This window comes from Doryrhamphus excisus, linkage group LG17 (assembly GCF_037039965.1).
Source record: "Doryrhamphus excisus strain RoL-2023G ecotype Guam linkage group LG17, RoL_Dexc_Guam_v1.1, whole genome shotgun sequence".
Taxonomy (NCBI): Eukaryota; Metazoa; Chordata; class Actinopteri; order Syngnathiformes; family Syngnathidae; genus Doryrhamphus; species Doryrhamphus excisus.
Genome location: NC_136373.1, coordinates 8821134 through 8839048, shown reverse-complemented (window position 1 = coordinate 8839048; position 17915 = coordinate 8821134). Strand labels below are relative to the sequence as shown.

Here is a 17915-nt window from a genome sequence, read left to right as displayed (position 1 = left end):
CACGTGTGGCACACTCTTCCAGATGATGCTGTAATTAAGTCATTTCGGAGCCTTGAGAAGCCGTCTGCAACGCGCTGAGCTGAGACCAATCTGCCACTAATTGTCTCTAGTTTTAATTTCTAATGGAATTAGGGCCGGAGGGAACACGGCTTAATGAGATACACTTACTGTGAATGCGTGCGCTCTTTTATCTGTTTACTGTAACTGATTTGGCCCCAGTGGATAAGGAAACAAGAGTCAGTTGCAAGATGTTCCATATTGATGTGTTTCAGTTTATCCCGCAAAGCACTCAGAGGATGCCGGCACGTCTCCAAACTGTAAATGTACTGCTATGAATGATGAATGCGCCATCAAATGCCTCATCAGTGACTGGATAGGGACAGTAGAGTCAAATGAAGAGTAAACAGAGGAACACCTTCTCCTCCGCACTTCAAGACAACGGGCATCCGACCCAAAGGCTGTTGGCCTTGGCGTCCAAACTAGTGCTCAGAAAATGTGCTTGGCTGGAACTGGAAAGCTAGTTTACATAGCCTTGATAGTGTTTGTCTTCATTTAGTGTCCATTTCACCATCCAAATAAATCACTTTAGACTTGTTAATAGACAAGTAAACCTCGAAAAAGAAGAGATGCACAAGCTGTGTTTTGAAACTGTGTAGAAGTGTTAAGTATGAGAATTTGTTTAGATATTCCAGCCTAAACATGTCAAAGAACCTTGGTTAGTGTATGCCCTGGTTACTGAATGTTTTGGTTTATGTCGGAAGTTTAGGCAACCGTGTTGCATATTTGTGGTTAGTGAACAATATGGCACACGTGTTGTTTTGTGGACCAAAACTCATACCCTGATATATTTAGGTAGAATGTCAATATACTGTAACCTTGTAGCTGTTTAGTTTCGCTATGCAGCCTCTCGTCTTCTGTATCTCCGCGGGGATCTCGGGTTGCTGAGTGTAGAGAAGGGGTGCTCAAAGCTAACAGCTGCTCCCGAGTGTAAACAACGGAACAAGAGGCAAGCTACAAGCGTAACAAGATTAACATCCATATATCGCTCAAACAATCCAGCAAGCATAAAAAGATTACTATATGCATGTGTTTTGTGTTATGTCAGTTTTTTGCCACACTTACTTATTTTTTGTAACACAAGAGCCAAATACTTTAGACTTGGCAAGGTAGTGTTTTGCTGTTAGTGTTTTGTAACAGCAACATGATGATTTAACTTATTTCATTAAATAAATGAGTTAGCACTATTTTTACATCATTTGATCCATAACTATGAACTTAATTCCACTTAAGTTCACAAGTGTAAAAAAGAGACATTATTTTAAAAAAAAAACGTTACCTTATTCAGGCACCGTAATAATGAGGGAAAGTGCTTCTGGAACAATCACCCATTTTTACTCTGTGATTTAGATTGTCTTGTTGTGTTTTTTTGGCCCAAATTTTGTAAATTTAGACTGGATTCCCTTCCATTCCTTCCACACACACACACAGTCCTCTAGAGTGATTTATAAGCACAAAGAGCATAAAAAACAAAAATCAGCCCCTAAGACAAATGAGTGTATGAATCTTTGAAACACTTTGGTGACTTCACTGAAATGTTTCTACCTTATCACTTTGGAGTGCGGTTTGCTTTCGCGACTGGCTGAAGGCCCTTCCTCTTATTGTTTCAATATGTCAGAGCATTGTTTGAATGAGGTCACCCATTACCGATCTGGCCCGAGGCCAGCTTGACTTCAGCTGATTTAATTGAATCTCCAACATGAGTCAAACTCAAACAAGCAGAGACTGCCTTGCCATGACAGTCTCATTACTCCACATTAAGAACTCATTTCACAATGTATTGTGACTCCGGCCATGACAAATGGTGAAAGGAGATCAAATCAAATAAGTGAGTACTTTTTGGAAGACTTCTATTGGAATTCATACTCAAGTACCACTATACTGTATGTGCATTATGGAAAAGTGCATAGAAATGCCTTGTGGGGTAAAGTGTTCCCATGTTTGCCATCAACAGTAATGGCGTTACTGGCGTCCCATTTTCTCTCGAACATAGAATTTTTGTCATAGTGTGAATTCAACCTGCCTTGTCACTCAAGCAGGAGAGGAAAAAAATGTGAATGGAAGCTTTGAGTGCACATTTTTGCTGTGAGCACACCAAATAATGACTCCTTTATCACGCCTACCACACAACAAACAAAGAGGCCTTTCTTGTGATATACCACGATGTAATATCAGGTCCTATAATGGCATACATTATGCATGTAGCATTCATAGCATCTGTGTCGTGCGCTAACAACATTTCGGTATTGCATCAGCTCCAAACTCAACTAAATTTCTCAATTTAGCATGCATTCTTTGAGAGACACTGGCAGCGTGGTCAGAGCCTACGGGAGAAACAAACAAAAAGGTATGGCTGGCTTGGTGTGCCAGCCCTCCCTCCTCTCTACAATAGGGAAGGAAATGTTGAGGCTGCAAGGGCTGCGGAGTGGAGATATGGCAATGTTTGCTTTGGGCTAGGTATCGGGCACAAAAACAAACATGGCCGCCCCTTAATGAGCCTGTTTGCCTGCCAAAGGTAAAGACAGCTGTTGTCTGCCGTCACAATGGAACAGGCCTCAGTGCCACAGAGCACTATTGTGTCCCCATAGTAACACAACCCTTGTGTGTACTTACCACAGAACTTATGAAGTCCTCAATATGGAAAAATAGTGAGTCATATGTAAATTGTTTACTGGAGAGTCACAGATCTCTCTTAACTGTCTCATGTCTAAAACATTGCTTCAAATGTCACGTTTGGAACCGTCAGTCCGATTTCAGCAACAAAGAATTAACTCAGGTTTGATTTTGCTTCACTTTGTGTTATTCTGGAATGATTGACATTTTGTTACTCTACTATCCATGTATTTATTTATTAGCCTATTAACTTAGTATTACTGTACAGTTACAGCTCCAATCATGGTGGTAATAGTTTGACCCTGGAACAGATCATTTCTATTCCCCTCATGTCACACCAGCATTGTTTTTTCTACTTACGTTTGTGCAATCACGTGTTTCTAGCCAGACTTCAGAGTTGTTATGACTCATTACCACCACAATTTTTTATAATTATTTATAGATAGACTAATCACTCCTCTGTATTTCTGTATTAAAACATCGCCATCTGCAGGATCAGGTGTACATTGCAGCATCCCATTATATTTGTTTACTGTCCAAAGCGTGTTGAGAAGTTGGCACTCTGTGCTTGACAAGACAGAACACTCATTATTGGACTCTTTGGAAAAAACTTACCTAATTAGCTTTTTACCATCTGCTTTATTAATAGAATCTTATAATTTTATCATCTGTCTCGTGTAAGTGTCTCCTCATGGGACACTAATGCACATGGATTTAGGCCAATTGGTGTCCACAATAAGGCAGTTAGTATATTTGTCACTGTATTCGTCTCAACCTGCACACACAGCGAGCTGCACTCCACACTAATTCCAGACCAAAGTAGGACTGAGATTGAGATGCATTTTGTTGGAAGAGATGCCCGGAAGAAAGAGCAAACATGAAATGTCCGACTGCCAACAGCATCAGCGTGGTCTTTGTTGAAACAAGCTCCACCATCATAATATGAGGTTCCCAAACTTTGCAGCTCGTTGGTTCATCATTGTGATCCCAGAAATGTTTTTTTCCTTCAGCATAGAAAATGAATGGATGTATATGGATTTTTGTGCTGTTTACGTACATGTTGGATGAGATACGGCATTGCTTTGCACTTGTATTCTTCATTCTGAGAAGGTAAATTTCTTACACGTTTGAGGTGAAGAGTGCACCAGTCGATGATTATTATTTAATAGCTTGCACTGGTTGTTGATTCAGAATAAAAAGCCAATTATCATAATAGGATATGGGACATAATGACAGAATTAAATGAGTGTGACAGACACACAATAGGCCTGCTCTGTCATCGCCTTAGCCTCAGCTTGCTGATTAGAATTAATCTGGTTTGATTAAAAATGCAAATGCCTCACAGAGTCACTAACAGAGTTGACATGTTTTTAGAACGTTTAACTGATTTAATTACATAGAAAAGTGAATAACAGAGATGTGCGACTAAAGCTTTGTTTGTTATTACTTTGTTTATTATTTATTTTTCATCACCCTCCACAGAAGGTAATTAGATTAGCGCTTAGCCTCACTGTTTCTCTCTCTTTTTTTCAGAAATGGTGTTTTGTTCCACACAACCAAGACAAACTGGTACATTGTTACCGCGCCAAGTATTTTATCAAGGTCTTGGTACTACCTGTGCTATTGTGTAGACTGAGAGCACTGCAAAAAGACATAATATAATAATAAACAACTTGATAATGGCTTTTATACGTTGCAATCCAGGAAGGGAAGGGGCTTTCACCCACACACACAAAACATGAATTCCACTTGGCACCATTGCTTGCATTCTATCCTACAATGTACTTGAGTGAGAGCACCCAGTTTCTTCTGCTTATGCTTATGCTTTTTGCGACACACTGCAGCTTTATCAGTGGACGTTAGAAGTGCAGATTGATAAATATCTTCTCTCAAGATATATTTTTTGCTTTGTTTTCTGAATAGCCTTTGGTGGGTATCCTGTTGAGAGTGCAGACATGCTGTAGTTTGTGTTAGTTTGAACATGTGTTCTGGATGAGCGTATGCTTGCGTTGCAGTAATTGCCACCCACCTTGACTTACATCAGCAGCAGGCAAATGCAGCAGTATTTGCTACATGCAATATAGAAACGTCAAAGCTGAACATTGTCAAGTATTTTTCTTTCAAGATCGTTTATTTTGCAAAAAAGCAAACACCCTTTTGGTGTTGACGAGGCAGGATCAATCCTAACTCGGTGTCCGAACATCAGCTGGATGTGTTGAAATGGGAAGTATACGATCGATCTGTGTGCATTAGCGCTCAGAGTAACATACTGTAAGCAATGAGTGGCAGAACAAAAGAGGCACTGTGCTGCATGACGGAGGCGAGCTGGAGTTTAAAGAGGACAGCCAAATTCAAGCAGTCTTGTGGCATGTCATTGTTTATCGCTTGAAATCGCAATGTATATTTGTCTTTTGGGGAAAGAATTTTATCCACTTCTAAACATCTGGAAATCATTTTAGCCAGTTAGGACCACAAAAGCCCAATGCAATGCTGTCCTTGCGGTAGAGAGCTCATATTAGTGGGCCCATATTTCATATATGAACACTACTAATTCTATTTACTGAAGGAATCTTGTTGCAAAAATTGTCTTAAGGGGATCATACTTTGGTGACATGGTTCTATAGTGCTGGAAGCGTAACCGATTATTGATCAGCAAATGCTCTGATTTGCTTGAGGGTGATGTAATGACACGGTAACGCTGCACTCAAATATTCAATATTAGTTATACTTACTTTAGTGGCTATCGTTAAAGATGTCAAATTTAGTGCCAAAAGTAGCAGTGTGTTTACATTTTAGTAATGTCTGTATCGTAAAGGGGCCGCATGGTGGCCACATGGTTAGCATGTTGGCCACACAGTCAGGAGACTGGGAAAACCGGGGTTGGATGCTCCACTTGGGCATCTGATCACAAGCCCATGGCCCCGGGCGACATAGCGATGCTGGCGTTTCAGATGACTGATAAGGTATGATGTGTCGAAACGGAATGTTTGCAGAGCATTTGGCGAAAAGTCGTCTTCTGAACTATACAGACGATGTGATTGTTTACATGTGAGCTTACCGGAAATGGACCGCACACTAAGTCATCATCTAAATGTGTCAAATAATACAATTATTTGTTGGCCAAGCATGATTTATTTATAGGTAGATCGTTTCCCATGACTGCTTTATGCTAATTTCAATGCCTCACCTAAAGGTTAGTGCAGCTGCTGGAGTAAGAGACTTTATGGGTACGTATACTCATTTTATTTTATACATCTGTAGCTAAAGTCATAATCATAAAAACAGTCTTCCTCAAACGAACAGATTGAAAGAAGAAAAAGCTCCACTGCTTTTAAAGATAATGTTTTAACCACATGTGAGAGCTAAAGTTAGACCTGTTTCATAACTGTTTCACTGTACCGCCGCTATAATGGCAGGAAATGCGGCGGTGACAAGGAAAACCCTGACGTGCCACACAGAGGGGCAAAATTAGGCCACTCTGCACGAGAGGCAGCCAGTGAGGGGAAGTCGACACGGACAGAAAGGAACATTGTGATGTAGGGACTTTTTGTCTGTAGGCCCCACTCATTTGAATTTCACTAGGTTTCTAACTGTAGATAAAACATTTTTTACCCTAAGGTTTCTGTTCACCTCCCACACTTTCACGGTTCAAAAAAGCACCCAACTTAACTCGAACCTCTTAACTGCTTGCAGTCTAGTTGCATTATGTGAATACAAAATGCAAATAATGCAGGTTTGTATATTTCAAAAGGACTGTATGAGTATTAAGGATACCGCTAACAGTCTGTGCAGCATGGCACGCAGGTTCGGGACCTATCTGGCTTTCACTGCACATGACTCAGCAGTCTCCAGCATGGCATCTTTGTTTTTCGGTCGGGCTGGGCATCGTTTGAATTTGAGCAATTCGGGTTCTGAAAAGCCATAGCTTTTCAGTATGTGGAATCAAACTATGGAATGGATTGAGTAAGGACCTCAAACAATGCACAACGATGAGCCAATTCAAGAAACAATACAAGCAGTTGATGTTTGCTAAATACAAGGATGAAGAGTCTTGAACCAGTCATGATGTGCTATATATATCACTATATTGACACTTACTATGGTACCCATTATGTCATTGGATGGTCATATCACCACCTACTTCGGTACGAGGTGCATTATTAAAAAAAAAAAAAAAACTTAAACTGGAAAGCAGGAAGTGAACAAATGTAACAGTTACTGATTGTAAAAGTACCAGACGGAGGGGTAGGATTTAATAAGCTTTGCTTCTTCCTACTCCTTTTGGACATGTGGAACTGTGAACTGATTATGTGATGCACTCAATTGGAATCGGATGCATGTTCAAATGAAATAAAACCATTATCATTAACATTGTTTCTCGATTCCGATTCTTTTCAGTGGTCGGGTCATAAAAAGTTTGCATAGTTTAAATGAGGGCCAAAGTTCTTGGATGAAATGTCTGAATGCTGAAATGCGTATTTTATAGAAGAAAAACTGTCCGAATATTCTGCTCTTAACAAGAACACTACTGCACATCTGAACGGTCAATCTTGAAAAACTCATCATACCCTCGAGGAACCAATTACGACGTGTCCTCAGGCCTGCCCCTGGTCTACATATCCACTCATTCATGGAGGCGGCTCATTAAATGAGGGCTAATTACCTGTAATTAGCGTATCATGTCACTTAAATGAAGCCGCTGGAGTTGGAGGGGCCATCCTTAATTCAGACTGATGTTGGAGATTAGTAGTGGACGGAGATTCAACACAGTGGGTCAGATTATTAAAATAGCACCTTCTGCTAGTGCTGCAGGTTGTGTTTGTGTGCATTCAGGGCTTTTTCATTCCTGGCAAGCTTGACACCTTGCTCTTGAGGGCGAGTACATGTTACTGTATCAGAGCTGGCTAATAGGCGCAATGGTGACGAAGCTGTGTGAGTCTGTGTGTGTGTTGGGGGTGTGTGTGTGTTCCCTGGCGGCATGCTGAGTGTTTAATCTGGCCCGGTGGTGTGCCGTTGGCCCGGCTAATCACAGTGTGTCTGCAGGAGTGTGCCGAGCCAGGGGAGCACGCCGTCGCTAACAGCGCCTGACAGACTCATTAAAGAGGCCTGGCACTGAGCTTGCAACAAGCACACACACATACACACACTTTCACACATACACACAAAGGCGCACACACAGGAAAAGGTTGTGATATTTGGAGAAATCCCCACACTTGTTTTTGACACTGTTGCATTCCCACACTGTGTGGCGGCCTCTCATTCACATACACACACTTGGTGTGTGAGAACAAGGCAGGCGGTGACCCCTCACAGTCACAGCCCAAACACAGACAAGAGCCGGGAGCATCTGGGAAAAGCCAAGTGGCGGGGGGGTGTGGAGGCTGGGAAAAAATGGCAGCGTGGGGGAGAGAGCAATCCCACAGGTCTTTTGTTTTTAAATGATCTGATTTGACAAGCTCGACACCTTTTGTGGTCCAGTTCTGATGCAGACTCATAGCTGAAGTTAACTAATTTGACAGGATTGTCCGGTGTGACATTTAGTAAAAGTTTGACAAAGTACTTTGACTTAAGACTTTCCTGCAGCGAGGTTAATTGCCACTCAGCTGCAAGAGAGTCGAGTGGAAAGAAGATGTTGGGCTGAATAGCAGGTGAATACAAAGCAGGTCACAGTCAAGTGTGGACTCCAAGATGTTTTAGTACGCTGTGCTGCCATATACACTCTCACCTTCTCACACACACACACACGTGCAACTGTACAGTGACAGAAATCATTTTCTTATTGCGTCAGCAATATTACATAAAACACTACAAGGAAAGGCTTTGGAAAACAGCACATAAACATTGAGTGGTAGAGCGGTTGTTTTCCAACCTGAATGTTAGAAGGTTAGATTCTCTGTCCTTCCATGATCATGATGTTGAAGTACGCTTGGGCAAGATATTTAACACCCAGTTGCTCCCAGTAGGTAAATGTACCATGGAAAAGCCATGAGTTGGCTTTAGGGAAACTTATTCTATTTATGGACAGTAGAAACTGGGGTAACATTTTTAGTTTAGCAATAAAACATTTGCACCACAATTTTCCTCCATTTGCCTACATTCCACGGTTAGCGCACCACATGGCGCACCACATTAATACTTGTTGTGTTAATCAGAAAATGAACAAATGTGAAAGAAACACTCAAATTTGACCTGCTAATCAATGATCAGTTCTAGTTATCCAAAGTACTCGATCAAGCCCAACTCTAGCTTAGTCAATCAGCATTATGAGCTGACAACAAACATGGCAGCAAACATTTTTAAAATCACAAATACTTCAACTTGCTGATATAGTTCATCTTCAAACAGCTAAAATAATGCATAAGGCTAAAAATAAACAATTACCTAAAAATGTCAATCAATACTTCTCTACAAGAGAGGAGAAATATGATCTCAGGGAAGAAGTACATTTGAAACACTTCTATGCTAGGACTACGTTAAAAAGCCATAGCATTTCAGTATGTGGAATCAAACTATGGAATGGATTGAGTAAGGACCTCAAACAATGCACAACGATGAGCCAATTCAAGAAACAATACAAGCAGTTGATGTTTGCTAAATACAAGGATGAAGAGTCTTGAACCAGTCATGATGTGCTATATATATCACTATATTGACACTTACTATGGTACCCATTATGTCATTGGATGGTCATATCACCTCCTACTTTGGTATGTGACAAAAAATAAAAAAAAATTAAAATAAAATTAAAATTAAAAAATTAAAAAAAACTTAATGTAAAAACTGTATTATGGAAAGCAGGAAGTGAACAAATGTAACAGTTACTGGTTGTAAAAGTACCAGATGGAGGGGTAGGATTTAATAAGCTTTGCTTCTTCCTACTCCTTTTGGACATGTGGAACTGTGAACTGATTATGGGATGCACTCAATTGTAATCTGATGCATGTTCAAATGAAATAAAACCATTACCATTACCATAACATACCTGATGCGAGTGTGTATGTTACGTCAGTGTCGCTTAGCTTTCGGTAGGTAAGGTCCAGCACGAAACCTCAATTTTTAACCTGCACCAAGACTGTAAGTTTTGCTTTAAAAAAAAATGTTTCACAAAAATGCGAAACGTTTTAATTTTCATCTTCCTCTATCTCTCCCTTTACTTACAGTACCTTTCCTGCTCTCACCCTGTGAGTACAATAGCTGCTTTGCTCTTTGCTCTCACCCTTCCTCACCCCCAGCCTCACTCCTCTTCAACAAGGGGCTGTGACATTGAGGGAATGTGATGTGATGTATTGTAGTGAATAATGTATTCAGCCAGGATTGTACAGAGCGCATAGAGCAGATGGCAGCAGGTTGGTCTCAACGTGTGTGTGTGTGTGGTTAATGATGACAGTGTGTATATGTGTGATGTGCGTATGTGTGTGTGTGTGTGTGTGTGTGCACTGACCCAGACTGGGGAGGGGAAGGATGAGGAGAAGGGAGGTACAGGGAGTGGGGTGGGGAGGGCGCTCCGTGTGTGTGTGTGTGTGTGCATGAGTGTGTGCGTGGTTCGCCTTTGTGAGATAAAACATGCAAATGGTGGATTATTTTAATGCACTTTTTTCTAGAAGCACAGGCCTTAATCCCTAAAGCAGTTGAAATGAAAATAGTATGTTTTTTCTTCAATGTCTCCCTCGTTCCATTTCTGCTTCAAAAAAAAAAGAAGATGCCCTGTTGTAATTTACAAGCTGTCTAGGAATGAAATGTTTGCACTGATTTCATTCTGGTGTATTTAATGCCCAAAACTGAAATAGAAAATGCAAAGTTAGTCAGACTTTACAGCAATACTAAACCTGCACCATACAGTATATACTTACTATACAAGCACAATTCATGGCTACGTTAGACATACTGTCGTTATTGTATGCTATTCTATCCTGAAACCCATGTCATACGTACCTTTTACTTGTAATTAATATCGTCATATACATACTGTGTGCAGCGTTGGTACAATCAAATGTTACCTTAATATGTTGTGTGCAACAATATTATGTAATATTGGGCTCGATTCCCCACCCTGCCGTGATCATGTCCGAGTATCCTTGAGCAAGAGCATCCGGAGAACCCCCAGTCGGTCCTGATGCTGCGTCATCAGTCTGTAAATATGCTAACAGTGTCAAAGCGCTTTGAGCGCCTTGGAGATGGAAAATACATTTTATATCTCATGTCTAAGATTTGTATGTCTTTATTTTTTATTCTTATTGCTGCGCTGTGTGTCTTCATCTGTCTATCAACTAAAATGCCGACCTTCAAAATAAAGGATTGACATTTCACAAGTATTTGTTTCTTTCAAAAGCAATCAGCATAGCTATAATCAGCCTTGAATGAAGCATAATTAGCACACTAAAGCACACACGTCGTCGCCTATGGAGGCAACAGATGGCAGGATGACTGACATTCGCTGAGGTGATGGTTTGTATAGTGAAGGTTATGAAGCAATTCCCTGCACTTGGCAGCATTTGTTTGACATCCAAACGCAAAGTTGTGGTGTGCTGTTTTTGTTGTGACTTGTACAACATGGTGACATTCAAACACTTGGTGTTGAACATCCTTTCAGTGCCGTCTTGCCACAAGACAGAAAAATGGAGACAGAAAAAAGTCAAGAATCTTCTTCCTGCCTTTTGAATGAAACAATTTCTCAATCAAGCACACGAGGTGTTGGCTTGTTTCCTTGAAATATCCTGGCTGAAGCGTGTAGACGCTTGTCTCCTTGGCGTTAGGGCCAGAGAGCATAATTGAGTAAATGTGTTTAAGTATTTGAGCTAGCAGATTGGGCCTCTCTGGGATGGTTGCTATTGCACTTAGGATGAAATTTGCCCGAGGCTATTCATTAGTGGTAAATAATTGAGAGGCTGGGATGGTGCGAAGGTGAAATGCCTGTTATTATTTCATGTAGTTTGTGTTCTTCTGGCTCTTCAGTTTAAGCATATTAAAAATGTACAAGGCTTCCCACAAATTACTCACTACAAAGATTCTCACTGGGCACTAATGATTAACCATCCCTCTTGGTGCTTTGCAACACACGGTGACTTCATCAATTCTCTGGCTCATTCTTTTATTGTGTTACTTTGCTCTTTTGCTTTTTCCATGTAGTAATCTCAAACAGTAGTTTGTAGATGATTGTGCCCAGCCTCATTCACACAGTCCTTTGTGTAGGAGGATGTAATGCAGCTGTCGACCTGGCAAACAACAGACCAATATGGCTCTATATGAACAGCTAGGCTTTATGTTGTACATAGATTTTACCCAAGCAGTCCGTGGAGATCTCGCTAGCAAACAAATACATCTGCCATACCAGCACTGAGTGCACTTTTACACTTTAGACACAATCTATCATTCTATTAATGTCTCATTTTTTTTACTTGAATATTTTAAGTAGGGGATGACATGATAGAACAAATTAGTCAGTTTCTTACCTTTAGGCTTTATGCCAGGGGTCTCAAACTCAATTTACCTGGGGGCCACCGGAGCTAGGTTCTAGGTGAAGCCGGGCTGCAGCAGGTTTTCAAAAAACCCAAAATGCATGCAATTATTAAAAACTGGAAAAAAAAAACTATCTTCAATGCTTTTGCTTCTGCTATACCCTACACATTTCAGTACTTTGGTTCCGGTTTTCCACACCAAAATATCTGATAAAACATTCCACTGTTCTCAAATATCGTAATTTTTATTTTTCTATACACAAAATAAGATTTAAAAAAAATAAACAAATTAAGAATAAAGACAACACATCAATCAATCAGTAATAAATAAGTAAAATAATAATAAAACAGCAAATAAGAAAAACGTAAGAAACCACATACTAGTTATAATTATTTTTTTCAGATTCAAATGTACAGTATTAACAGTTATTTAACCTTTAACATGAACATTAATGAAACGTAATAATTTTACCCAATTAGCAAGTTAGCATCGTACTCAGTTCCGTCTGGGAGCAGCGTCGTAACTTTAACAACATGTTTGATGAGATGCTTTATCTTGACGTGTATTTTCCGTTTTATTCCAAATAATTTCCTGCATTTATTTGTACCCAGCGTCATAAGCCTTTAGCTTCATTGCTAATCCATAGCAAAACAGGGCGGGGTAACAGGGTAGGGTAACAGTATGGGCGGGGCAAAATCATGTTAATTGTGTCCGGTGTGCACACAGCTTTAAGCTGTCATTTCAACATTAAACTTTGGTATCAAGGTGGGGGCCTCACCGCGGGCCGCAAGTTTGAGACCCCTGCTTTAGGGTTATCTAAAACCAGCCTACACAAGATAACGGTCACTTTTAGTTACTTTGAGTTGATTGTAAGATAGGTGTTAGCGTTGTTTTAGGCCTGTAATGTCTAATTATACACTTGGTTGTCCAACTATTAGCGCCTTTGTTTTACCTAGGGGTGTAACGATTTGTTTAGATTTGTTTATGCTAAAACATACGATTGAAGAGTCGAATGCAGGAGCAAACTTTATTTTCTTGTTCAACATGAACTTTGCACGGCGGTCGAGTAGTTAGCACGTAGACCTCACAGCTGGGAGACCAGGGTTCAATTCCACCCTCGGCCATCTCTGTGTGGAGTTTGCATGTTCTCCCCGTGCATGCGTGGGTTTTCATCGGGTACTCCGGTTTCCTCCCACATTCCAAAAACATGCTAGGTTAATTGGCCACTCCAAATTGTCCGTATATATGAATGTGAGTGTGAATGTTTTTTGTCTATATGTGCCCTGTGATTGGCTGGCGACCAGTCCAGGGTGTACCCCGCCTCTCGCCCGAAGACAGCTGGGATAGGCTCCAGCACCCCCCCCCCAGAACCCTCGTGAGGAAAAAGCGGTAGAAAATGAATGAATGAACTCACACTCACTACCTGCGTCGAAAGAAGAGCCCCAAAAACCAACGTATGAGTTTCATCTTAGAAATTGCATAATGCAAGTTAACCCACATGCTGCACTAAAAAAATATTCAGTTAATGACTCAATCTGACTTTCCTAATCATTCATATGCAAGTGTGACTTTATGGAAAGCCACTCAATGCCGCATGATAGACTTTTTAGTCCCCACATTGGCTCAGTGCCACTGTCTTGTTGAGTTTGTGTGTCTGCTTGTCAGTGTGTGGAAGAGCATAGGGTGAAGGGAGGGGGGCGTGTATTTTGGACGGATGGGATGTCAGCTCATTAACCTCCATTCTTCCCCCCCAGTGTAGAATCACTGTGTAAGTCTCATGTCATTACTCCTCCCTCTGCACGTGTGCGCTTGGCATGAGGGGCGTAAAGGAGGTGGAGATTTGAGGAGGGGCTTTGGAGTGTCTTGACATGTTCCTTTACAAATGCTCGGGTTGTACCTTGCAAACTAAATCCCCACGTTTCCTTCCCCACCTCTGTCTCCTCTCTTTCCTCTCCCTGCTGTCTCTGTACCTTCTCTCTCGTCTCTCTCAAACCACAGGCTCGGTACAGTGTGGCTGAGCGAGGGGTAAGGCTCCACTCTGCCCCCCCTCCAGGCACCAGTCCAGCTAGGAAAAGACTGCCCACTGCTGTGGTGAGACACTGTAGCCAAGCCATTCTGTACACTTGTTTGGAAACCTTTGACCTCTCAACACTGACTCGCCGACACGTCATGAAACACACATCCAACAACGCAAACACAATCAGTCTTTTTGGCATCATCCGTGGTTAACACTGTAGTTATGTGCTAACTAACACAGTTACGCCACAAGTCTCTGCTTTTCTTATACATCATGGCTGTAAAACAACCCACCATGGAGCCAAAGGAAGTTGCACATTCCAGCACAAGCAACACCATAGAATGCATGAAATACAGTGGTATGAAAAAGTAATCATTTTAGTTAGATAATCGTACTTTTCTAGTATGTAGACCTTGCTTGGCGCTTCACAATGCGGCACAGAATTGTTTTGCGGAAGAAGAAAGAAATAATATCTAACAAAACAATCCTTCTTCAGGAAGTTAAATAACATATTGCAATAGATATTATTCTCTGTGTTCAAATGCACAAATCTTCTTTGGTGCCATCTGCTATGGCTGATAGACAGAGCAAAGTTCCTTGTTATGTCAACTGCAAAACTGACAAGGGAGACACTTATGGAGGTAGATGAGTGTTGCCTGTGCTTGTAAGCATTTATTTTTGTCACCGCCACACCTGTCAAATTTAAACCTTTATTTTCATCTCCCATAGCCCTTTCTTGCTTCTTTCCTATTTTGTGCAGCGGCAGAGAGCAGTAGATTGCAATAAGATAACCAATTATATGATGGAGGAAAGCAGACTTTTTTCTCCTCTGCTGCAGTTATCTGATGCTGTGGTTAGCTGAGGCAAAGGGCTTGGGGTAATGTGACATTCACTCTGCCCTTTATCTCCTCCTCATCGCTGTTTACCCCGGTTAAAAGTGGCTTGTGCTCTGCATCCTCTCCTGAGAAACCTCACCGATATACTGTATTGCATGGGCTCACATGTACACACACACACACACACATTCTTACCTCAAACAGCATAACTGTCAGGTAGACTTGTGGGATAACTTCATTCCAAGTAGTGCAGGTTGTTAAATATAGCACAACAGTTGAAATTTGCGGGTTTTTGATCATAACATTGCTTTTCTGTGGGAAACCCCGCCCATTTGTTCTTCTTATGCCCATAAATACAAATACAATAGAAGCAGTGGATGTTTGCTAAATACAGGATAAAGGATGAAGAGTCTTGAACCATGATGTCATGATGTGCTATATATATCCCTATATTGACACTTACTATGGTACCCTTTATGTCATATCACCTTGTACTTCGGTATGTGACAAAAAATAAATAAAAATACAAACTAAAAAAGTTAAACAATAAAAAATAACATATTTTATGAATACAAAAACATACAAAAATGTAAAATAAATAAAAATAAATAAAATTAAAAAAAAAAAATGAAATTATATTAGAAAGGCAGGAAGTGAACAAATGTAACAGTTACTGATTGTAAAAGTACCAGATGGAGGGGAAGGATTTAATAAGCTTTGCTTCTTCCTACTCCTTTTAGACACGTGGAACTGGGAACTGATTATGTGATGCATTCAATTTTAATCTGATGCATATTCAAATTAAATAAAACCATTACCATCACCAAAATAGTTTGTTTTTTACAGAAAAATAAATCTCACTGACCCAGAGTTGGTAATACTATAGAAATATTGATAATAACGCATTAAATGTCAACAGAGCACATGACAACATCGTAATCAAACATACTGTATTGACCTTGAGTTGCACAAGAAGTGGTCGAAAGCAAACTTAACTGGCTTTTATTAAGTACTCTTTTATTTGCTAATAGTAGTTTTACACTCGGGATTAAAGAACAGAGAGTCATCAAACCAAACCGCTATCTCACTCACAGTGTGATCAATACAAACACAAGGCATGTTGGGAAGCATCCTGGCTTTCTTGGACCGGAGTTGGTTAAATGTGGTTGCAATGAGTTAGCGTTTTGACCATGCAGGTTAAATAAATACATTTTAAAATATTTTGATAAACAATCACAGACTCAACAGGTAGGAAAACATGTCATGTCGTTTGACGCTCTGAATTCCACTCAAATCCGACAAGTTCACATCACTAGACTAGATTTAAGTTGTGATGTGTTCTTCGTAGCTCAGTGAACTTGAGTTCAGAATGGAAAAAAAAAAGCCCCTTTCTTTTCAATCTTGCCTTCCATCTCTCACCATCTGTGCAGCTGAAGGTTTGATGTCTTTGTGGCTGTTCCGCTGCAACAGAAAACCAATGAATGAGAGCTGCAACCATCTTTATTTTTACATCAGGGGTGGCGGAAGTGGTTGAAACCTGCATGTCTTTTGTGGGTGTTCCCCCCTCAAGTTTCTTATGGAAAGGGGTGCAGTTTTTGGTGAGTCACATCTCACCTTAGTCCTGTTTACCAAATACTTTTGGTAAGCAAGGGGTTAGTCAATCAAAAAAAGAGTTCCATTGGATTCCCACAGATGTGTATCTTAATATCTAATTAGGTTAGGAATGCTGACTACCGAGAAAAGAAGCTGCTGAAATTCAGCCAATAGAAAAGATGTCAATTATGGTGTGTGACCAAGGTCGTGCTGGAGTGTGTTTTGGGTGTGTGTAGTGTGTTCTCACACCCAGGAAGAGGCCATGTTTCGCTTATCTAACAACAGAGCATGTGTCGCTATGACCACAGGCTGCTCTCTTTAAGGCCTTTGTGTGTGCGTGTGTTTGTGCCATGTTCATTGTTTGCTAGGGGTGTGGTGGCAGAATTGTTACCGTAGTCTTCCTTGTCTTGTTTTCTCCCACACATGCAACCGTCTTTCTGTCTTTATGCATCTTCCACTCTTTTATTTTGTACCTGTGTGTGTTGGCAATATCAAAATTCAGGGGCACATTGTCTCAGATGGAGGTTTGTTTGGTCTCTCCTGCAGCTTAATTGAACACAGAAGGAAGGAGCGAGTGAAAGATGTAGAAAGAGAAATCAAGAGAAGAGGGTAAAGATGAGGAAGGAGGGTGCTCAAACAAGCATGCATATTGCATGAAGACCCCCACCCACCCCCCCCCCCCCCCGCACACCAGCACCACCACACCCTTTTCTTCACAGAATGGCTGTGTACTGTTCTGGGCTTATTAATTCCGCTCGGTGAGAGAATTATTTTTAGAGATTTGGTGTGCTGGAAAAGGCTTTTAAAGTCACAAGTATTTCACTTTCTGCTCGAGATTCTCTTGTATACATTGAAAAGTTCTAAAAGTTGAGTGTGTGTGTACGTGTGTGTATTTGGGAGACAGACAATACTTTTTTATAGATACTGGAGTGATACATTTTGACGGAGAATGAGTACAGTACAACTGGAGCATTTGTACCTATGAATAGTAACACTGTAGTACACAGTACACGGTGTATAATAATAATAATAATACATTTAATTTGTATAGTGCTTTTCAAAATACTCAAAGACACTTTACAGAAGAATGGAGTTGAATAAAAGCAAGTAAACAGACTAAAATATACATTAAACTACAACATTAATTCGTTAATACATGTATGGCATGCAGGGGAGTACAGTGGTGAAGCTTATGAATTGTCCATCAATCAGTACAGTGGTGAACTGTTAATGAGTTAATGAGCTGTTAATTGTAATTATTTACTTAAAACTTGCATTTCGCCTGCTGCTCTCTCTAGCTGCTGTTCCAAAAAACAAAAACAGGTATTAGTGACAAGCACCTT

The 17915-nt window shown here is 40.6% G+C and overlaps 1 protein-coding gene across 3 annotated transcripts in view; it reads left to right on the top strand.

Annotated features, from left to right (window-relative positions):
- The window catches only part of LOC131136506 (TOX high mobility group box family member 2-like), a 64410-nt gene that overhangs the window by 11245 nt on the left and 35250 nt on the right, over window positions 1–17915 (top strand). For 2 of the 3 annotated variants that reach the window (XM_078797729.1, XM_058083407.2), the window contains exon 2: window positions 14125–14217. The exons of the other annotated variant lie outside the window; for it this stretch is intronic. In XM_078797729.1, the coding sequence (XP_078653855.1) occupies window positions 14125–14217 (93 nt within the window). The remainder of the gene's footprint in view (window positions 1–14124; window positions 14218–17915) is intronic. 3 annotated transcript variants of the gene reach the window in all.